Source organism: Microtus pennsylvanicus, chromosome 1, assembly GCF_037038515.1.
Source record: "Microtus pennsylvanicus isolate mMicPen1 chromosome 1, mMicPen1.hap1, whole genome shotgun sequence".
In the NCBI taxonomy this organism is placed as follows: Eukaryota; Metazoa; Chordata; class Mammalia; order Rodentia; family Cricetidae; genus Microtus; species Microtus pennsylvanicus.
Window position 1 is genome coordinate 75,295,063 of NC_134579.1, and position 24,069 is coordinate 75,319,131.

At 38.5% G+C, this 24,069-nt stretch overlaps 1 gene segment (V, D, J or C); it reads right to left on the reverse strand.

Annotated features, from left to right (window-relative positions):
- Positions 1-4,712: 4,712 nt before the first annotated feature.
- LOC142847918 (immunoglobulin lambda variable 4-69-like) lies at positions 4,713-5,206 on the reverse strand. The segment is given in 2 exon segments: positions 4,713-5,035; positions 5,126-5,206. Coding segments are annotated over 2 exon segments (402 nt in total).
- Positions 5,207-24,069: the final 18,863 nt, after the last annotated feature.

A 24,069-nucleotide genomic window follows, 5' to 3' on the forward strand; every position in this document is an offset into this window, starting at 1 on the left:
GATTAATCTAACTGTTAGTATGACAAATATAGATAAATACTGACCTATAATTCCTAATATCTATATAACTTAAACACTAAGACTTCATATTAGAATATTATACAATCCTAAACAACTGTGCAACAAATGAGGACAATGGCCTTAAATTGTAAACAATGTATAAATATCTTGATTAGAGGTAGAAATGTATATTGCAACATTAAAATTATATCAATAAACAAAATGTCTTAATCATGTATACATACAATGTGACAAAATAACTTTGCCTAAGTATACAAATATTGTAGACAAAATAGGAACATAGTCAATATAATTTTAGTGTATATCAGTATACAAGAATCTAAACCAATGTAAATTGCATATATATAATAGTTCACAAGTTTTCCCTCCCTTATTCATTATCATTATTAGTGTGAATAAGCTCACACTAATCTTTTATACCATTCAATTTTCTTTTTTTCAATAAAATTACTGAGTTTACATAATTTTCTCCAAACCCCAACCTTATAACAATTATAATCAACCCCTAAATGATGTCCCTAAACCTAGGACACATTTTGTTGAAAGAGGGGACGTCGTCTTCTAGTATTACTTCCACTGTCATGGGGGCAATGATCTTTCTATAATATCTTGTGAAAGTAAAGTGACGCTTAAGTTCCAAGATTACTACCTGGTACAATTGCATATAGTCTCTGAGTATTCGTTAGGATTTTCTGAGGTTCCTATTTGGAGTTTTGGCCAGAAGATTGTAAAAGAAGTATACCATTTTAGCTACCCAATTTGGAACCATCTAGAGCAGCTAGTACCCAAAAACAGGTCTTATAGTAGCACTATCAGCATCATGACATCATATCAACCAGGTAGAGTTGTTGTTGTGGGGCCCCATCATCTTCCGGAAAACTTCAAAGATTATTGCAGGAAAATTCATTGTGAAAAATTTAAACATTATTTATACAAACATATATTCAATGAATCATATGATAAATATATATATAAATACAAGTAAATTTTTTTCTAAATTCCTTTTTGCTTTATGTCCCATACCATGGCTCCTGACATGAAACAGAAACTCTGAATTTTTATTTTGACAACATGCTTAGATTTAGAGAAGGACAGAGGCAGTCGTTGTCCAACACCAAAGTGAACTCTATATATTCATATATGTTTCGATCACCTGTCCTTATAAGTCATACTCCTTTTTTCTAATGGTCCTTATTAGATAATTATTTTTTTCTCTGTCAACATCAAAACATCCAGGGTCTCTTGAGTTTTTGAAGAGGTGTATTTTCCTGTAATAATGAGATCAAAACCCTGCCCCAAGCCAATATGGTTTCTTTCCAACTATATGGTTGTCACCTCAGTGGATGAGCTGTCATTTCTCTTTCTCAAGAGATTTCTCTTTTGCAAACTGAATCTTTATTAATTTTGATGGTACCCATAACGTTTTTTTCTCCTGTTGAAATAATAGCAAAATCCCATCACCAATGCAGCACATCTCCTGGCCTCCATAGTGAGGTTGACACATCCTTGAAATATACTGGATGATTAAATTCAGAAGAGTTTTCTATTATCAAATGTCTCTCTGCTACTATTGTTCCTTTTTCGTTAGCATTAAGAAAATTCAAGGTCAATAAAGCATTATGCAATCACTTCTGGAGGTATTTTCCACCAATTTTTGTTGTTTTAACATATCTTATATAGTTCAATTTGATCTTTCTATAACTGCCTGACATGTAGGATTGTGTGGTATACCTATAAAATGTTTTATATTATAACATGCAAAAAAACAGTTTCATTTTCTCAGAGACATATGCTGAACAGTTATCTGTCTTTATTTGTGCAGATATACCCATGATGGCCATAACTTCTAATAAAGGTGTGATTATTGAATCAGCCTTTTCTAAACACAAAGCATTTGCCCATTGAAAACCTGAATAAGTGTCAATGGTATAATGTACATATTTTAAATTTCCAAATTCTGCAAAGTGGAACACATCCATCTGTCAGATTTCATTCCTTTGAGTACACTTTGTGTTACTCTCTGCCAGTAGTGGTGTTTGGTTATATAAAGAACAAGTATGGTATTTCTTTATAATCTCCTTATCTTGTTGCCATGTAATAGAAAACTCTTTAGTTAAACTCTTTAAACTTGATATCTCCTATGAAATTCTGAGGCCTTCAATATATTTCCAATCAATAATCAGTGAATTTCTGTATCACCTGTTCTAATAGACCTGGCAGACATCTATGGGATTGGATGTGTCTTATATATATATGGAACAGAGCCTATTCCTGATTAAATATTGCCCCTGGATAAATAATGAAGTCAATTTTGTATCATCTGGTATAAATTCAGCAGTTTCTATATGCAAGACAACTCTTTCTGCATATTGTGAATCAGTAACTATATTAAGAGGTTCTTTAAAATCCATGAAAATAGCATATAAGTCTGCCTTTTTCATAGCATTATTAGGGCTCCATTCCACCTTACTTAAGTCTTTCGATTTGTGACCTGTCTTTTTTTATCTGTTTGTATCAATATATTCCTCCACAGTGACTGGGAATGATTGGAACACTTTTGGCTTGCTGGCCTGTGAGAGAATGCCCCCACCCAAGGAGTTTCCAGATAATATCAGGTTGCCTTGTCTGTCTTTTGTTGATCTGCATTCATTGGTCCAAAGCTGGTCTTTGCTATACCTTCTACATATACCTGAATGCTGAGTCCTCCTTTTCATGCCATTCCAAGAGGAGATGTTATTCCTAGGAAATCCTTGCATACACTCCCTTCTCAGGTGTCTTATTCTTTCTTTCTTGAACTCCACATTTTTCTCTGTTCCCCTCCTCATCATTAGGATAGTGTGCAGATTACCATCCTGGAGAGATACTCTATCTGTTAACCTATCATTAATTTTTAACAATTTTGATTGTCAAATTCAACAGTATGTATTCTTTAAAATAATTTCTCAGTACCCTAAAAATGGATTCAATTTTGTCAATTCCATACAAGGAGCAAGCAGCCCATAACTCACGGACAGGGAACACAAAACAGAAACTGCACAAGTCGCCATGAGGCAAGGAACACAGCAGTGGTGGAGGGGATGTTCATGAACTCGGAAATTTCCAAGTTTCCACACACAGCTCCACTGTAGTTGGGGTTTTAAGTTGGCCAAGCAGGTAAGGTTGGAAAACTTTCTGAGCTGTGGACTGGTTAGAACTCTAAGCCGGTCCACTCAGTGGGTATGGAATCCATATCCATGTAGGTACCAGATGAAAAGGACATAAAAAGAAATCCCAAAATAGCTCAGAATTGAGTAAAATAAAGGGTTATTTATTTAGGGGTAGACTCACAGGTCACAGTCCTCTGCATGAGCTGGGAACAGGAACTGAATCATGCCACCAGAAGGGAGGATAGACCAGTGCTTTATATAAACTTATATAGTAATATAGAATAGGAAGACATACCCACGTAGGTGGGTAACTTAAAGGCTACTGGCGGTAGGAATTCCTACAGCATCAGTCCTACACACTACAGCTCAGATCTGGTCTTTTAAACTAGATGTGGTAAGAAAAGTGAGCATGGTCATCCAAAAATAATATGTCCAAAAAAATACATTTGTATACTTTTCCCCATAGACTTGGAATCTCACAAGAATTTAGAGAGAACAAAAAAAACCAAATTTTGAGCATCTGGTAGAAATTTAAGAATTATTTTTTAGAATTTCATTACAAGCTCATTGGCTTTAGGTAGGTTTTAGGTTGAGTTTGGTTAAGAAAGAGAAGACCTGGGAGTGATATGTTGAGTAAGACAGAAAAGAGGACATTATGCTAGCAATAAGATATTTGGTAAAGGAAAAAACACAGACTGCTTCTGGCCATTCTCAAGGGTGTGTGTGATGATGAGCTAATGCCTTTTCCTTAATGCTTCATGGATATATGCTATTATAGTGCACACAGATTGCTAACTTCACTTTGGTGCAGTCTGTCCCTCCTCTGTGTTCTATATCCCCTAGCTTCAGTTCATGTTGATTACATAGAAAACTTATTGCATGACATGAGACACAGCCAAAAATGCTGATATAAAAAGGTCACATGTAAGAAATTTGCAGAGACTAAACCATATAGCAGTAATTTTATCCTTTCTTTAAAATATTGGGAAGGCTTACTAAGCAAAGAGGAGTGTCAGAAGCAATATGGAAAGTTTGTGAACATTTGAGGACAATGCTCAGCCATTGTGGCAGTTTCTAATATTTTGTAATGTGTCTAGGGTGCCCTACCTCACTACTTCATAAATGTCTTTACATTGTACTTCTTTGTGATTTGGAGTTAAAAGACAGAGCATGAGTAAATAAAGCCTTTTTACAATGAATAGACGTTCCTGTCAACTTTGGTGAGTAACAGTGAGAGCTTTAAACCCAGTTCTCTAACTTTACATAAGAATGTTCACACCTCCTCAGCTCTGTACACATGAGATTTGATTTTAAACAGTCATTAATTTAACACAGCAGTGAAGTCAATACAATCCTTGCCTTTCTTCTCTTTCCTAAGGTGCTCAGGAGCTAGAACTATGATCTATCCCCTTGAGTAATAAGAAAATATACGAGTGTGATAAGTAAGAACTTTAGATGATCCTTTTCGAAGCCATAGTCTTGCCTTGGTAGCAAGAGAGGAAAATAGTTCTTGTGCTGCTTCCTCATTTCTCTGGATCACTGTGTTCACCCGTATTGTCCTCCAGTGCTATAATATGCACCACAGAAATAGATAGCTTCATCATCAGGCTGAATGTTGGAGATGCTTAAGTAACGCTGAGCTCCAGAGCTGGAGCCAGAGAAGCGATCAGGGATCCCGTCTCCCTTGCCATAGTTTCCACTACTGTAAACATACATCACATACTTAGGAGCCTTGTCTGGCTGTTGCTGGTACCATGCAACGTTGTAGGTGCTGTGCTGACTACTCAAGGTGCAGGTGAGTTTGACTGAGGCTCCCAGGGAGGCTGAGGCAGATGGTGACTGAGTCAGCACAGGTTGGGAGAAAGATCCTGTAAAAGAGAAGCACATGAGAGTATAAGATACCTTTTTGCCGGTTGGTTTCCCTGAACTGTCATTGGAGTCTAAATGACTCTCCTAACCTGTGCAGTGAAGGAGGAAGAAGAGGAGAGGAATCCAGGCCATGGTGCAGACACCACTGAGCTCTGCTGAAACAGACATGGTGTGGGTCTCTCTTATCCTTCAACATTTCTAGAGATATGAGAGGGCCCATCTTGCAAATATGCAAATTTTCTTGGTCAAGAAAATTCTTTCTTAGGTGTTTGTGCCATCAAAATCTGGGTGTCACTTCCTTCCTGAGGTTGCCCAAGAGATCACAGTAGCCCCAGCTGCTGGGCGTATTGGATCATGAAAAGTCACAAAGAGATAAATGTTCTTATCTCAGCTAGATTCTCCAGATCCTTCAGTGAAACCTGTGGAACCCACTGTTCAGGTTTAGGTCTGTCATGTTTGTCACCACTATACTTCCTTAAGGCTTTGACTACTAAGCACTTTCTGATCAAGTTCAGGAGTTACCTTCTCTGAGGCTGACTTTTACATCTTCTCTTTAGTTTTCTCTACAGTGGAAATGCTATGTAGATCAGTGTTCATAACCTATGGGTTATGACCACCACGACAGAGGACACATATCAGCTATCCTGTTTATAAAATATTACATTATAATATTTAACAGTAGAAAAATTACACTTATGAGATAACAATGAATAATTTCCTGTTTGGGTGACAACACAAAGAAGATACTACATAAAGGCCTCAAAGTATTAGAAAATCTGAGAACCAAGGTTGTAGACATTAATTTATAAGGATCTCTTTATGCATGGACCTTTCCTACTTATGCTGGGTACAGAGAAATTTACTCCATAGGCCCCTTCTCAGAATGCTCAAGATTCCAGACTTAATCTCTGTGCTTGGTTCCTTAGCAGATTGACCCATAGAGAAACGCTGAAGAACATTAGTATTTAGGATGATAAATATTATACTGCATGACTCTTTTGATGCATTATAAATTAAAAAATGAACATTACATGAAAATACAAAACAAAATTATAAAGAAAAAAGTTGGGGAAAGAACAAAATGGTCCTGTGTTTGTCCTTAAAAAAGGATTAGAGGGTACTGATAAAGAATGATTGTGTGTGATGGTTTCCAAAGCACTCAGGGAAACCGCCTTCTACTTATCTAATATCACAATACAATATTTAACTGGCAGGTCTTTAGGAACATGGATGATCAGAAAAGGGAGTTGCTCTAAATTGTAGAAAAGAATTAATGAATCATGATAGAAGAAATAACAGGGGTGACTGGGCAAAAGCAACAGGGATGTCAGGACCATGTGGGTTTGTTCAGGTATGTTTAACTCATACATGGTTAAAGTAACTATGTACCTTAGTTGTCTCTGTCCAACACATATCCACCAGGCTCAGAGAATTTGCAGGAAAGAAAATGTGTAGAAAGAGCTTAAGATTCAGATATGACAGATAGCTCCAAGGAAACAGCATCTTCCAGACACAACAGGACTGAGTCACATGTGAAGTCATAGAAACGAAGAAGCAAGCATGTAAGACCAGCACATGTTCAAATCAGACAAATTGCCAGATCCAAGAAATACAAGTAAACATATAGTCAATAACCTTAGCCGGAATTTATTTGTAACCAAAAGCTTGGAATAGGGAAAATCAGTTATCTCCAATGAATTGTCACTGAAATATCAAACACACTCCAGGGCAGGCCTCTTAGTCAGGAGTAGTTACTCAACAGTAAAGAGATTCTATGGTGTGTGTGTGTGTGTGTGTGTGTGTGTGTGTGTGTGTGTGTGTGCGTGTGCGCAGTTTTAAATTTTGTCTGATTGATTTTCTCATTTTACTTCATCCATTCTTTTTGTTTGATTTTTCCTATTGTTGCTGTTGCTCTGGTTTTTTTTTGGTGATTTTTCTGTTTTCTTTTGTTTTGTTTTGCTTAAAAGAGCATGAAGTTAGATGAGTAGAGAGCTGAAAGGACCTGGGAAGAGTTGGGAAAAGGGAAACAATGTGATCAGAATATATTGTTTGAAAAACTTAAAAAGTAAAATAATCTGAATACAAAATATTAACAGACAAAAATAGAAAGAAAGAAATATAAAAAAGAAAAACACACAGACAGAGATAGAGAGAGAATGAAAGGAGGGAGTGAGGGAGGAAAATATAGAAGGAGGCAGCAAAATATATAGGAAGGAAACAAAAGAAAGAAGCTAGGGTTCTGTTAACTCTTGTTGAATATATGCACAGAACTATGTATATTGTATCCTACTTAGAACCTTTGAAACAGCAAGATGCTTGAGTATTTGAGAACATTTCTCAAGCCTCAATGGGAGTTGATTCCTGGAATTACCATTGTGAAAGGAATGAGTCACCTTACAAAAGTTGTTGTATAGATGTGGTCTTTACACACACACACACACACACACACACACACACACACACACACACATTAAATCATTAAATAAATATGTAACTAAGTGAATAAATAAATTATTTTAAATCTTTTGATGCTTCTATGACAATTTTACTACTTTTTCTGCCTGCCTGTGGTTTTGATTTTATATTAAGTACATCTTTGGTATTACTGGCATTCAAATATTGATGTTACTTGGGAAGGAGAACTCCACAAGTGAAGGATGCTAGACCCCAATTCACACCCGTAGATACAGGATCCATGTGCATCTTGAGTTTTAGAAAGTACTGACTAACATAGGCTACAAACTATTGTGGTTCAGGTTGTAAACTTTTCTCTTTTTTTTCTATGTATTATTTCTTGCCATCATGTATAACAAAATAATTTCATGATTCTCAGTATGTGCATTATATGACAGGATTAGCTTGCTTAAGTTTTCCCGCTAAAAATGACAGGCATGTCCTTCAGTGTTATATAGTTCACAAAGTGTTCAAAATTGAGTTTCTATTAGCAAGGTAATGCTTGTTTGATTTCACTCTCACAGGTGGATGCCAATGAATAAAAGGCATCTTCTAGAAGCTGCACTACTGTGTCTTTATCACAGTATTAAAATATTGAAAGAGGAGACGTGTATTTATGATGTAAGACTGAAAATTTGTTAACATTAGAGTTTAGTTGCAATCATAAAGCAAGAAATATGAATCAATTTGTCAATATACTTAGGGAAAATGGAGTGAAGATTAGAGAAATGTGCACAAATTCAGAAATACTTCAAAAATATTGTCTAGTTTGTTATTTCCTTGAGATGGCAGCAACAGCATACCAACCTATAAACACAGGGTTAATATAAGTGACTTGTATTATCACATACTGAAATCTGGAGGAGAGATGTGCAAATAGACACGGTGAGCTAAGCACACTATGGCACCACTTCCTTCCCTCCTTGTCCCTGTTGTTTGTGAACAATCTTAAGTTATCATTGGTCAGGAGCTACAAATCCTTATATGCACATTCATCTTCATGTCAATCCAACACTCCCTCCATATGTTCTCAGAACCATCCTATGAAGACCTAGGGGATTCACTATGCTTCTCCATGAACTCTTCTGACATAACACATCTGCAATAGTACTCACAATTTTAGAATGTGATTTATCACATCATCATATCATCCCTAAGAGAAAATGTGTTAATCTAATGTCAGAAAAGAAACTATTGTGTGTGTGTATATATATATATACATATATTCCTAAAATAAATATATAATTACATATTAAATACTATAATATATATCAATATATAAGTACTATATAGTATATTGATAATATAGTATATTATTTTTATATAAAATAACATATATTAATACAATAATTATGTTATATAATATGTCAATTATTTCTTCCTTTTTTGTTTATTTTTATTGAGCTCTACATTTTTCTCTGTTCCTCTTCCTGCCTTGCCCTTTCCCCTTCTATCCTCCCCCAAGGTCCCCATACTCTCAATTAACTCAGAAAATCTTGTCTTTTTCAACTTTCTTCTTACATCCCCTGTACATTAGATCTATGTAAGTCTCTCTTGGTGTCCCCATTGTTGTATAAGTTCTCTGGGAATGTCATTTGTAGGCTGATTTTCTTTGCTTTGTGTTTAAAAACCACATACAAGTCGGTACATGCAATAATTCTCTTTCTGTGTCTGGGTCACCTCACTCAAAATAATGTTTTCTAGCTTTTGTATTTTCTTGCAAAATTCAAGATGTCATTTCTTTCTGCTGTATAGTACTCCATTGTGTAAATGTACCACATTTTTCTTATCCATTCTTCAGTTGAGAGACATTTAGGTTGTTTCCAGGTTCTGGCTATGACAAAGAAAGCTGCTATGAACATAGTTGAGCACATAACCTTGTGACACTAATATGTCAATTATAAAAGTGTATGTTATTGTCATATGATATATGTTACTATAGTGTCATTATATAGTAAACTTACAATATACAATTTCATAGCTTTTAAAAATATACAATGAATTTTATTTTCTTCAAATGAAAGATAATATGCCAATAGTTATAAAATATGAATTGACTGTTATTCCACTTTAATCTAGTTACCGAAAGAACATTACAGAGAATACTTCTCACTGAAGACTTATGGACTCATACAAACAAACACATCTATGGGAGGGTTAAAATATTTTACTTCTCATTTTATGTTTTTATTGTCCATCACAACAGTTGACAAATAGCTCCATGTTTTATTCTAGTTAGAACACAAATGAAGGAAGATACTTCCCTTCACCTTGTTGTCTGTGGAGATTTAAATTATGATGGCAGCAGTGCCTGGTCATGGAATCCCACTATCACAGGACAGGGCTTATACTAGGCTCAGGCAAATGTGCATTTGTCTTGCTTCTCCATCTGGGTCTCACTGTGCTGAGCACCACTGTCGTGTAGCGTGCAGTAGCCTTCAGCACTGACTTCAGACTTGTAACCCGAAAGCCCAGAAAAAGATTCAATTTAATGTAAAAAGTGACAGGAGAGCGTGAGTGACTGTTAACTGTTAGGTGAATCAGAGCCTAGAGGCTTGGCCAGGCTACTCCTGGAAGCAGTGTGGAAAGAGACAAACAGTAGCTACTAGAGACCCTCATTCCTCAGCATCAGTTCAGCTTGTGGAGGAGACCCTGAAAGAAATAGCTGTTACATTTAAGAATGAAGCAAAGAATGAGAGGGTCATTCCAAAGACAGGTCTTTTTAATCTCCCTGAAAATTGACAGAGATGGAATAAAGACAGAGGGATGAGTTGGGTGTCCAGGTCTTGCTTTAAATCTCAAGAGATCCCAGGATCCAAAGATTGCTGCTGGTCTCTGGGGTTGTCTGGGTATTTGGGAAATGGTGACTTGCTGCAGTATTAGAATTTTACTATCACCGTCACAACTAAATTGCATCTTTTCAGTCCAGGGCACATTTCTACTCTCAGGGAGCGTAGAACAGCTCTGGGGAGACAGCTGCTGTGCTATAACCTCTAATTCTGGGTGTGAAATTGTTCCAGGAGATTAAATTCAAGTTAGTAGTCAGTTTCAGTTCTTGTCAGTTTCTTAGAATTACACAGTGCCCCCTGCCGGACTGTGAATACTTCCTTCCAATAATAAATAAATATAAATAAATAAAATAATTTTCCAGTAATAAATTTTAATTCCCAGATTATAGATTCCTGAAAAAAAGTTTCGGATGTTTTTGGCCTTTTGGTCTATTTTTATTATAAATTATGAGTGCATGTGAAAGACACACACAGAGGCCAGGGCTGTTGGATTCTCAGGAGCTGAAATTAAAAGCAGTGATAACCCACCCTACGTTAATCCAAGGAATGAATTTGAACCTACTGTAAGATCAGTGTGTTCTTAACCAATGAACCTTCTCTCCAACCACCCAAAATATTTTACAATTATACAACTCTCCCAAAAAAATACTACTTACAAGTAGTTTGAATTCATAAACTCTGCTATATCTATAAATCTTCTGTAGTGTATAAATGTACTGTAACAGCATAGTAACAAATCTTTGATTCATTCTGACATGTACTTTTATAAAGTCTAGAACTACTTTAATTGGTAAATCAATTACTTTGTTATAACTTTTAATTAGGTATACTCTATTATTTGTTTCTGAAACAGTTCGTGGAGGCCAGTTACAAATCACCAACCTTTATTAAATGAATGAAGAGTACAGTTAGTCCTCTAGAACAGGCTCCTGCCTGGGAAAGACAAAGGAGGGTGGGGGATTTAAAGACAGAGGCAGCAGTCATGTCACACCTGCTGCAGGCTGGAAGGTCTTTACAATGTTACCTTTGCTCTTGCAAAATATCACCCAAGACATTCTTAAAGATTTACAAAACGGCCAGGCAATGGTGGCGCACGCCTTTAATCCCAGCACTCGGGAGGCAGAAGCAGTTGGATCTCTGTGAGTTCGAGACCAGCCTAGTCTACAGAGCTAGTTCCAGGACAGGCTCCAAAGCCACAGAGAAACCCTGTCTCGAAAAACAAAAATAATTACAAAAAGGTTTGCACATATCAGGACCCTTTCTCAGTAGGGATTGGGATACCTTTTGGTGTTGCAAAGCAATTTATTGATGAAAGTGAGTTGCCATTTGTTAACAGGTTAATGAAACTCCCACATGGAAGAGGAAGCAGGGACAGGGTAATCTTACATTTTAAACCTAGGTCAAACCCAATAAAAGTAAAGGTATAACTATGTATCTCTATATTTTATTTTATTTTTTTAATTTATTTATTTATTAAGGATTTCTGCCTCCTCCCCGCCACCGCCTCCCATTTCCCTCCCCCTCCCCCAATCAAGTCACCCTCCCTCATCTGCTCAAAGAGCAATCAGGGTTCCCTGACCTGTGGGAAGCTAAGGACCGCCCACCTCTATCCAGGTCTAGTAAGGTGAGCATCCAATCTGCCTAGGCTCCCCCAAAGCCAGGACGTACAGTAGGATCAAAAACCCACTGCCATTGTTCTTGAGTTCCCATTCTTCCTCATTGTCTGCTATGCTCAGCTAGTCCAAATTTATCCCATGCATTTTCAGACCCAGGCCAGCTGGCCTTGGTGAGTTCCTGATAGAATATCCCCATTGTCTCAATGTGGGTGCACCCCTCGCGGTCCTGAGTTCCTTGTTCGTGCTTTGTCTCCTTCTGCTCCTGATTTGGACCTTGAGATTTCTGTCCGGTGCTCCGATGTGGGTCTCTGTCTCTGTCTCCTTTCATCGCCTAATGAAGGTTAATATTCAGGAGGATGCCAATGTGTTTGTCTTTGGATTCACCTTCTTATTTAGCTTCTCTAGAAACACTATCCTGAGTGAGGTAAACCAGACCCAAAAAGAGGAACATGGGATGTACTCACTCATATTTGGTTTCTAGCCATAAATAAAGGATATTGAGCTTGTATCTCTTTTTGTAACTTATACATTTTAATTGGTAGTATCTCTATAACATTACCATTTGCAGAAGTGAGAACATTCTACATGGAGATCTGGAAATAATGAAGAATATATCGATGGAGAACATCTGGGGAAGTCTTTGCTGAATCCCTCTCCACTCATATGCTATCTCTGGGAGGAGCAATGTAAAGATACCAATGTATTCTTATCCTGTGATTCCTTCATGAAAGACAGCCATGACCTGCTTCTACATGAATTGTACTTTAATTCACATTCTATCCTTATCCTGAAAATGACTAGAGTGGAGAAAGCTGCAACTGAACAGAAAGTAAATACATTCAATTAGCAGAGGCAACCACAGTGGAAGACAGTTTCCATGAAATGCTTCAGAAATGTCACTTCTCTAAGGAGAATGTGTTTAATATCTTTTGGTGGTACCATGATCAGTGCAATACATCAGCCTCAGAGAAACAGAGCAGAATGTTTAAGGCCTGAGGACAGTGTCCTGTGAGGTCTCATGTGACCGTCCAAAATCATTAAGAGGATTGGGCAAGTCACACCACTTAGTGTACCTTTGTTCATAATCATAAACACTGCTATTTTCATTTTTATAAAATCAATTATATCCTTTTCAAAGTTCAATAATTTTTCTACTTTTGAAAATAAAGACTGCTGCTATTTTTCCTACTTTTTAAATATTTAAATGGTCTCTTTTATTCCTGGGCTACATGAGGACATGTCCAGAAATGCATATTATGTACAATGAGTGTGTTCCCATCAACAGTTCCCTACTTTCCTCTCAAATGTAGTGTTCCAACACATTTTTTTAATCCACCCTGATGGGTGCTAAAATGAAAAGGCAGTCTCAGAGATGAGAAGTTATAACCAGACCTGATCATGACTGTTTCTCAGGTCCTCCCAGAAAAGGTGAAAATATATGGTCAAACCATGTTATGGAATTCAAATCCATGGGATTTTTATTCAAAGCCAAAATTCTGGAGACATAGTTATTAAGGAAAGAAGTACATTTATTCATGGATCTACAACCAAAGACAATGTTAGAGTGAATCTCTTTTATCCCATTAAATATAGCATTTCAGAAATTCAAGTGTAGCAAGACATTGGGAGAAGAGAAAATAAGATCCATAGGCAGTGGATAGTAAGGAAGTGTTCTGGGTACCATATTTGTTAATCAAGGCTTTTATCTCCATATATATGCTCTGTTGAAAGGTGCAATTGCCCTTGAGTTCCTTGTTCATGTTCCTGTAAGTCTTTATATGAACATACTAGTACTTTCCTTCAAAGGCATGTCTGTTTTTTGTGTCAATATGTAGGGAATGTATTACATGACATTTGCTATATGGTCTCAAGGTAGAATAGGTCTTCGCAGTTGGTTTGGTAGGAGAGAGTAAAGCAATTCTTCCTTCTTGAGTTGTCTTTCCAGTTCTAACTGTACACTTGTTAGACTGCAAAAACATTTCTTATAATTCACAAGCTCCCTTATAGTGTTTCTCAAGGGAAACCCAGAAAAGAGAGACAAAATATGAGTGTGAATATAATCAGAGTAGATGTAAAATATCTAAGAAAAAAAATAATCAAATAACAAAATGCACTATGTTCACAAGAAGATATCATAATAAATTGGCTACATTTTAGGAACAAAATCTTTTATCTGATCGAATCTGAAGGTCACCACATCTTCTGCTTGGTGGTGTCTGAGAAATGATACTCGGCAGTTCACATTACACATGCAGGCTTGTTCATTTTGTATTAGAATACAAAGATCTTAGCAAAGGTCAGGGAAACAACTTTGCAAGTTAAACTAGGAAATGAGTTGGCACTGTCACAGGAGAGAAGGCTTTGTGTCTTACTTCCTCATCTGCACGTGTTACTGTGAGCATCACTTGTGCTATCCCAACAGTGACAGTTGTAGTCAGCTTCATCTACCGCCTGGACTTTGCTGATAGTCATGGTCGCCTTGTTCCCTGAGTTGGAGCCAGAAAATTGGTCTGGGATGCCATCTGGGCGTTTATTATCTTGATATATGACCAGCACAGGGGCATGGCCTTCCTTCTGCAGGTACCAGTGATCATATTTAGCTGAGAGTTTATCTCCAGAGCAGGTTATAGTGGTCATTTGACCTAAGGCCACTGATAGTGAAGAAGGTTGAGTCAGTACATAGGAGGCCATGGAACCTGTAAGAGAAAAGAGAAGGATGCTGAGTATATTGAACAATGTCCCTTCCAGGTCCAACTCAACACTCTACTGGAACAGAACTCAGGATTCAGAGCTGGGCAACAGTATCCTGTGCAGGTTGAAATAGCAAACTGAGTCTTTAGTAGGTCACCTGTGCAGAAAGAGATGAAGGGAAACAGGAGAGAGAGCAATGACATGGTAGAGATGCCACAGAGTTATAGATCTTAGAAGTCTCAGTATAGCCAGGCTACAAGGGCTTTTATTCTCTTTTAAGCCTGTTGGAGTTAGTGAATGTTTGGTGGCTATGCAAATTTGCTCCCTGCCTGGCAGGGGCTCCCCACTGATGCCTCTGTATAGAAAATATTTCAAAACTGTAATGCGTAAATTAATGAGGAAGGGTGGAACCCAACTCGTTCAAGTAATCATATGCTGAGAATTGCCCCTATGCTTTTCTATTCTCTGACAACAACAACCCTACAGGAATTTACCCATGATAGTCTCCTAACTCTGCTAAGCCAGGTCTAACAATGTTGCACACCTTCCATTATCTTCTCTGGGGTGTGTTCTTCATCCTGTTGAGAAACCAATACTGGCACCTAACTCAGCAAAAGCTGTAGTGTGGCTTGTCACATTTATTTGCCTTCCTCTCTCTGGATTAATGAGCTATATTTGTGATTGAGTCTTGTTATTCCAGTAAAATGTAGCCTTGTGCTATAAGAATTGCTGTGAAGTATATATCTGTATATATTGGTTCGGTATAAAATAATCTTTTTTGTGAAGTCATCAGAAGTCCTGTGTCAATTCTCATGTGGAATATCCTTCCTCTCTGACTCCATTCTTCTTAGAGGAGACTAGCATCCAGCTTCAGAAATTAATTTAAAAATCTTGCGCCAGTGACTTTGAAAGCCTTGTTAAAATTGCCTGAAACAAGACTTCTGATAATCACACTTTAGTTCTTTTGTGTGTGAAAGAGATCAAAGTTGCAATAAGTCATGCTCTGAAAGGTGTTCAGTCAGGGGTTCCATCAGGAAGAATGCTGACACTGAACCAATACAGATAAGCTTTTAATGAGGTTAGTGTCCGGTTATTAATAACATTTCCAACAAATACTGTTCTTCATCTAGGGAAGACCCCTGCTTGCCACATTCCTTACTTTAGACTTACCAGAGCCTACGTGCTTCAGTCTACTGGCAAACCTGCCTATAGTTAAGAGAGGAAGAGCAGAGGAGTATGTCTTCGGAAGTACCTAAGAGAGAGATAAGTAATAGGTGTTGGCTTGATAACCAGGAAAAAATGCCAATCACATGCAGGAGTCTGTGATCCTGAGTGCAAGACACATGCCCTGGCGGTTAGTTCTCCCATGATGAACTCTCCACTGTACTGAGAATGGCTTTGCCAATGAATTCAGCAATGACAATGCTACTGACGCTCATGGCTGGTATTTTACTATGCCTGAGCATTTCCTCAGTGAGCCTCTCCCTATGTATGATTTCTCCCTTTGTGTTGAATGACAAGGTTATGTGACTCTCAGAATTCCATCACTGGCATTAAAAACTCTCCATGACACTTTCAGAAATCCTAGGCTAGCATCACCTGATCGACTAGCCCTGCACAGCTCTAGTCTTTTCTTTGGGGCTTATAGATGATACCCTGCCACCCTCTGCAGGTGGAAGAGTCTAACAACAGTAACTTGCTTCACTTTGACTGGCCCAAATGTCCTTTGAACCTGAAAAGGTGCAATGCAGGGATTCAGACCTTATTTTGTGTTTGTTTCAAATTCCTGCCAGTTTCCAGCTAGTATCAAGTTGCCTTGTCTGTCTTTTGTTGGATATGCATTCATTGGTCCAAAGCTGGCCTTTGCTATACCTTCTACATATACCTGAATGCTGAGTTCTACTATTCATGCCATTCCAAGAGGAGATGTTATTCCTAGGAAACCCTTGCATACACTCCCTTCTCAGGTGTCTTATTCTTTCTTTATTGAGCTCTACATTTTTCTCTGTTCCCCTCATCATCATTTGGATAGTGTGCAGATTGCCAACCTGGAGAGATACTCTATCTGCTAACCTGTAGAAGGATCTGCGGGCAGTGTTCCTGCCGCCTGGCTCTCGGCTGCCTGGCTAGCTTATGCCCCAAAATAACAACACACAAATTGTATTCATTTGAACACTGCCTGGCCCATTAACTCTAGACTCTTACTGGCTAACTCTCATATCTTGATTAACCCATTTTTATTCATGTGTGTAGCACCACAAGGTGGTGACTTACCAGAAAGATTGTAGCCTTTGTCCATCTTGGGTCAGAGCTTCATCGCATCTGACCCACTTCCCTTTTTCCCAGCATTGTGTTCTGTCTACTCCTCCCACCTAAGGCCTGGCCTATCAAATGGGCCAAGGCAGTTTCTTTATTAACCAATGAAATCAACACAAACAGATTGACAGATGACAATACTACATCATTTCTCTTTTTCTGTTTAAACAAAAAGGAAAGGCTTTAACATAATAAAATTACATATAACAAAACAGTTATCAAGCAATAATTACAGTTACAATATTTATATCTATTTTATCTTTTATTGTAGGGGTTAAATCAGCTCCCTTTAGAGGGCGGGGTTTGCCTCAGGCGAATGCCTGCCAATAAAGGGTGCGCAGAGAGGCGGCTCGTCCCTTTTGTTCCTCGCTACCTGTGCTACGCTGGAACTTTGGTTCAGTAAGTTTAACAATAAACTGGTAAATATTCTTTGATATCTGCATTGCCTTTATTCTGTGCGGGTCCATCTGGCGCCTGCCCCGTGGGGCTTTGCCGAGAACCGGCCCCGAAACGGAGTCTCTTGCAACCCGGGGTCGCTGCGGCAGTCTCTCTGGGCACGCGCGGAAGAAGTTGAGATTCTGAGCAGTCTCTCTGGGCGCGCGCTGAAACAGCTGAGATTCTGAGCAACTCGATTTTCCCTGCTGCTTGTTAGAGTATCAAGCAGTGAGTTTGATATCGGCAGAGCCTTTTTAACAGCGCCTAAGCCTCTGTTCCGAGCCGCCCCGGCCAGATTTCCCGTGTGCCACCGCCCGCCGGCGTGCGCGCTGCCTGTGTCTGCTCCCCCTCCCTCCCCCACCGCCGCCAGCGCTCAGGTCACGTGACAGCGGCCTGAGAGCCCCGGCAAAAAATACTTATCAGCTTGGTGTCTGTTTCAATTTTGTTTTTGAGTCCTTTTATTTCAGATTTAGGACACGTGGATTCAACTGGGCTCTTTCGCCACCACTGGCAGGAACCAGTTATTACAGGTAAGAGAACTTTTTCTTTTCTAAATAATGTCTGAGAACGTGACCGCAACTTATTTCAATAGTTTTTTTGAGTGCACCATTTGGGAGATCTTACAAGAGGTGTCTACCACACCACATATATGGATATTCCTGGGATTCTTAATTTTCCTTAGCACTATTTGGTTTGATAATAGGAAAATGATCAAATCTCTTAAGGCAGAGGTTGAACGTTTGAAAACTATTGAGAGCGACAACAATCTTCTCAAGAATCAGTTTGAAGTTCTCCAGGAAGAAAACAAATCTTTGTTTAACATGACTCGGTTAACTGAGCAAAATCTAGAAAAAGTACAGGTTGATGTTAAGGAAAAATTCATTACTATGGAAGAAGGAACAGCTGAATTAGATCGTAAGTTTCAGCAGTCCCTTTCTGATGTTAAGGAGAAATTCATTACTATGGAAGAAGGAACAGCTGAATTAGATCGTAAGTTTCAGCAGTCCCTTTCTGATGTTAAGGAGAAATTCATTACTATGGAAGAAGGAACAGCTGAATTAGATCGTAAGTTTCAGCAGTCCCTTTCTGTAGGAACTGAAACGTTAACTGAGAGAATCAAAACTGCTGAATGTGACAATCGAATTTTGTCTAAAGCTTATGACAGATTGGCGGAAAGATTGTCAATACAAGAAGGCACGGTTTATGCCATAAAAATTATGTCCAAAGATGACAAGTTATCTCTACTGGACAAATTTCATACTCTAGAATCCTTAATGAAGGCTTTAGAACATAATTCTGGGCAGGAGATTCAGACATTACAAAAAGCAATGGTGAATAGAATTGAAAAGATTGAGGAATTTCTAAATTCTGATGAAGAAGAGCAAAGGGTAGAAAGGCAAATTTTAACTACATCTGTGGATAAATCCCTCCGGGACAATTTTCACAAAGCTCTACCTACAGCCCTACATGCCTTTCCTGTAATAACAACAGAAAAGGTGGTTGGTTCCAGAAACCCTAGGGTCATCAAGGAAGATACATGGGAGCCTGTCCGTATGAATGATCTCAAAGAAATTAAACAGGCCATCATGTCTTTTGGGATGCACTCCCCTTTTGTTAAAGAGATGCTAAAATCTTGGGCCACAACAAGCAAAGCAACCCCCTTGGACTGGCTCCAGCTGAGCTCCGCGGTCCTTGAGAGTGGACCGCAATTAAAATGGAAATGCTTATTCAGGCAAGAGGCTAGACTTTTGGAACAGCAGGAAAAGGCGAAGGGAATTGACGTTTCCCTGGATAAAATTCTAGGTGAAGGGCTCTTTTCAGACCCTCAGGAACAAGCTAATTTGGATGAAAACATACTCTCCATGTGTACTACAGCAGCCTTAAGGGCTTGGGACAGAGTACAAGACCCAGGACAGAGAATGGAATCATTTGTCACAGTTAAACAGGGTCAGAGAGAACCCTTTAGTGACTTTTTACAAAGATTAACTAAGGCTGTACAAATGGGGATACCTGACCCAGAAGCAAGACGTATAATAATTGAGTCTTTGGCCTATGAAAATGCTAATGTGGAATGCAAAAGGATCTTGAGGCCTTTAATGTTCAGATCAGCGTCCTTGGAAGAATGGGTCTTGCATACACTAGATGTTGACACATTTGACTATGGCACTGAAGCATGGGTAGAAGAAGCAATTTCCAATGGTAAAAGGAGACACCAGAATACCAAATGTTTTAATTGTGGCAAAATGGGTCATATGAAAAGGAATTGTAAACAACGGGTTTTCAGAAATAATGATAATGTGTCCTCTAGAAATAACAGGAATAGAAGGAATCAGCCTTCAGGTTTATGTAGAAGATGTGGGAAGGGCAGACATTGGACGAATGAATGCAGGTCTACAAGAGATAGACAAGGCAACCTGATACAGACGGGAAACGTGAGAGGGGGGGCCTCTCAGGCCCCCATGGCAAACATGGTTCAGACATTCCCAGTTTCTGCAGAGAACATGCCTCGTCAGGACAATTAGAAAGCCACATGCCTACTGTTACAAGCAATAGTAATCAGAAAGATGAGTTACGTGTGTTTTGGCAAACTTCTATAAATGATCAAAGACATAAGCTGAGAGTGTGTGTAAATGGCATTTTTATTACTGGCCTACTGGACACAGGTGCTGATGTAAGTATCATTACCCCAGAATCTTGGCATCCATATTGGCCTCTTCAGAATGTAAATGTTCAGCTCCTGGGAATTGGAACCCTATCTCGAGTAAGGCAGAGCACGAGATGGGTTGAATGTATAGGGCCTGAGGGACAAATAGGAAAATTAAGGCCTTATGTAGCCAATATTGCAATGAATTTATGGGGTCGTGACCTATTACAACAATGGAATACTCAAATTAACATTCCTGCTACTTCTAGAGCCCATATTTCTGAAAGGAATATTAAAAGTTATTACAAAAGGACAAAACCGGCCATTAGGGCTGTGCAGGAACAAGCAATTGATGTCCCTTCAGAAATACCAACAGCCTTGCCTCTAAAATGGTTGACTGAGAAACCAATATGGACAAAGCAATGGCCTTTAGCTGAGGAAAAGCTACAGGCTTTAGAACAGCTGGTACAAGAGCAACTAGATGCTGGACATATAGAAGAATCTACCAGCCCTTGGAATTCTCCTGTATTTGTGGTTAAGAAAAAATCAGGTAAATGGAGAATGGTGACAGATCTCAGGGCCATCAACAAGGTTATTCAACCTATGGGCCCTCTGCAATCTGGAATTCCGTTGCCCTCTTTATTACCAAAAGGATGGCCTCTCATAGTTATTGATTTGAAGGATTGTTTTTTCACTATACCTTTGCAAAAAGAAGATAGAGAAAAATTTGCCTTCACAGTGCCTACTTATAACAATTCTCAACCTTCGAGGAGGTACCACTGGACCGTCCTCCCCCAGGGTATGTTAAATAGCTCCTCCCTGTGCCAATATTTTGTGAACCAACCATTGCAAATAATACGCAAGAAATTTCCCAAATCTATTGTATACCATTACATGGACGACATATTGTTATCTGATTCAAACATAGATACCTTGAACAGACTGTTTGAAGAAATACAGATACTGTTACCTAAATGGGGATTGCAAATTGCTCCTGAAAAGATTCAGAAGGGAGATTCTGTTAATTATTTAGGTTATAGAATAGGTTTGCAAAAAATTAAGACACAGAAGGCACAAATTCGGAGAGATCTCCTACGGACTCTTAATGACTTTCAAAGACTGTTAGGAGACATTTCCAGTTTACGACCAACTATTGGGATAACACCTGATCTAATAATTCATTTGAACAAGACCTTGGATGGTGATAAAGATTTAAACAGTCCCAGAGAATTAACAGCTGAAGCAGAAAAGGAACTGACAATGATTGAGGAGAAATTACAACAGGCACATGTGGACAGAGTGAATCCAGAGCTCGATTGTATTCTCGTCATATTACCATCGAAAATTTCTCCTACAGGAATTTTAATGCAGAGAGATGATATTATCTTGGAATGGATCTTTTTACCACATAAACCAAGTAAGAAACTGAAAACTTATGTGGAAAAAGTCTCTGAGTTAATTATAAAAGGCAAGCTGAGACTTCGTCAACTAGCAGGCATAGACCCAGCAGAAATTATAGTGCCTTTCACTGCTGATGAACTAAAGAAATTATGGGAAGATAATGAACCATGGCAAAGAGCTTGTGCTAATTTTTTTGGGAGACATTAATAACAACTATCCAAAAAGCAAGCAGCTCAACTTCATAAAGAGAACTTCTTGGATCCTTCCTCGAATAGTCCGTGATGCTCCAATAACTGGAGCCCGTACATTCTATACTGATGCCAATAAATCAGGGAAGGCAGGTTACAAATCAGAAGACTTGGGTAAGGTGGAACAAAGTCCTTATGATTCTGTCCAGAAGGCAGAATTATATGCCATTCTTATGGTACTAAGAGATTTTAAAGAACCTATTAATATAGTTACAGATTCACAATATGCAGAAAGAGTTATTTTACATATTGAAACTGCTGAATTTATACCTGATGATACAGAACTAACCTCATTGTTTATCCAGGTTCAAGATTTGATCAGGAACAGGCTTTGCCCTATGTACATAACACACATCCGATCCCATACGGGTCTGCCAGGTCCTCTAGCACAAGGTAATGCAGAAATTGATCAATTATTTTTTGAAATAATTTTTTATGAATTATTTCATGAATTTTTTTTTTTAAGCGCTAATTTTAGACCTGTTTTTTGGTACCAACTGCAAGAGACAATTTCATATGATGCACATTTTTGACAACGCTCTGGCCGGACCTTCTCGAAACACACAGAGACTAGTTATATTTTTCTTAAGTCAAAGGTTAATTTGGGAATTTTACCATCGTTTGCTTTCACAGGGGCCCCTAAGAAGAACGTCGCCCCCATGTCAGCTAGAAGCAATCTAAGAGGACGACGTCCCCTCTCCCAACAGAGTTTGCCCACAGGGTTAGGGACATCTTTTAGTGGTTGGTTTAGGAGTGATGGGATGGGGAGATATTGTATGTAATTAGGGATAAAAAAAGGGGGGGGGGATTAACTGGGTTGATGGGATGATTGGTATTTGTGACTTACTGTTTTTAGAAAATTATGTTGGTACTGTTTCTTGTATATTGATATATTGAATATTGAATGTGAGTGTTCCTACCTCTATTTTGGTATAAGAGTATGCTTATATTGTATGGATACATCTATCATATCACAATGTACATTTCTACCTCTGGTACTATTTATGTAATAACATTGTTTACATTTGATAAGTAATGATATTGTTTACAGGTGAAGATCATTGTCTTCATACATTGCACAATTGTTTATTCCCTTAGTTTTCAAATTAGATAGGTATTGAGAATTACATGTTTGTCATATTATTTTTAGGTTAATCAGGTCTTTTAGATACATAGAGATTATTTTCAGTATAGATAGTATAATCTTCAGCCTCTTTGAAGAGCTGTAGAAAATGGCCTTTAATCTAACCTAGAATTCTGTGCCATCGAGACACAATTTACTCCTGGCAACACCACTCTACTCCCGAGAGAACGTTGAGCACCAAAGACACTCCCCTGGGAGCTTGTCTTCCTGGCAGAACTGGCCTTTGGGTTAAGAAAAACCCATACCTCAACTACTGACTAAGTTATAAACAGGATTGTCTTATCTTGCCAAGACAGGGTAGGATAATCCTAAGAAAGTTCCTTGCATTTGAGAATGGTATGTCAGTTATGTTAGGCCTTAGCCAAAGTTGGTTGACTCAACATTGCAAACGAGATTTTGGGTGATTGCCCAGGCAGTCAGTTGTCTCTGTCATTTGTTGCACATTTTGGATATCTCTTTTTTGTTAAGTAATATTTACTCCCTTCTCAGATCTTTGATGGAGTTGAAGATTATTTAATTGTAGTTACTCTTTAGCAAAACTTTTGCTCTCAATATTGTTTGTTATATTTATCATTTGTTATTATTGTTATAGTTATATTTGGTTTAGTTGTGTCTTATTTAGACAAAAGGGGGAGATGTAGGGGTTAAATCAGCTCCCTTTAGAGGGCGGGGTTTGCCTCAGGCGAATGCCTGCCAATAAAGGGTGCGCAGAGAGGCGGCTCGTCCCTTTTGTTCCTCGCTACCTGTGCTACGCTGGAACTTTGATTCAGTAAGTTTAACAATAAACTGGTAAATATTCTTTGATATCTGCATTGCCTTTATTCTGTGCGGGTCCATTTTATCATAACAATGGAAAACTATAACTATCTATCTATTCTTTAACTCCGTCAAAGACTCCAGAAGTATATAATATTACCTAAGCAAACAAGAAATAAGAAACTTCCAAAACTCTATAAGTGATAGAGACCTCTTGCTGCCTGGACAGTCACCCAAAGTTCTTTTGTACTGCTGGGGCATCCATCTTCGGCCTTCAGGCCCATAGTATCCAGAGACATTTCCATGAAGCAGGAAATTTGAAAGACAGTTCAGTCACTATCTGCTGTGTCTTGCAGAATGTCTCAGACTCTTTCATGAGACAGGAAACCTAAAAGATCATCTCACCTTTAGGCAAGTTCAGCCGACCTCTTTCTGTAGGGTTAAGCCAGCCCCTTAGGGGACGGGCTTGCCTCAGGCGAATGTTTACTTATAAATCGGGCGCGCAGAAGCCCGCTTGCCCCTTCCTGCTTCCTGTTCTC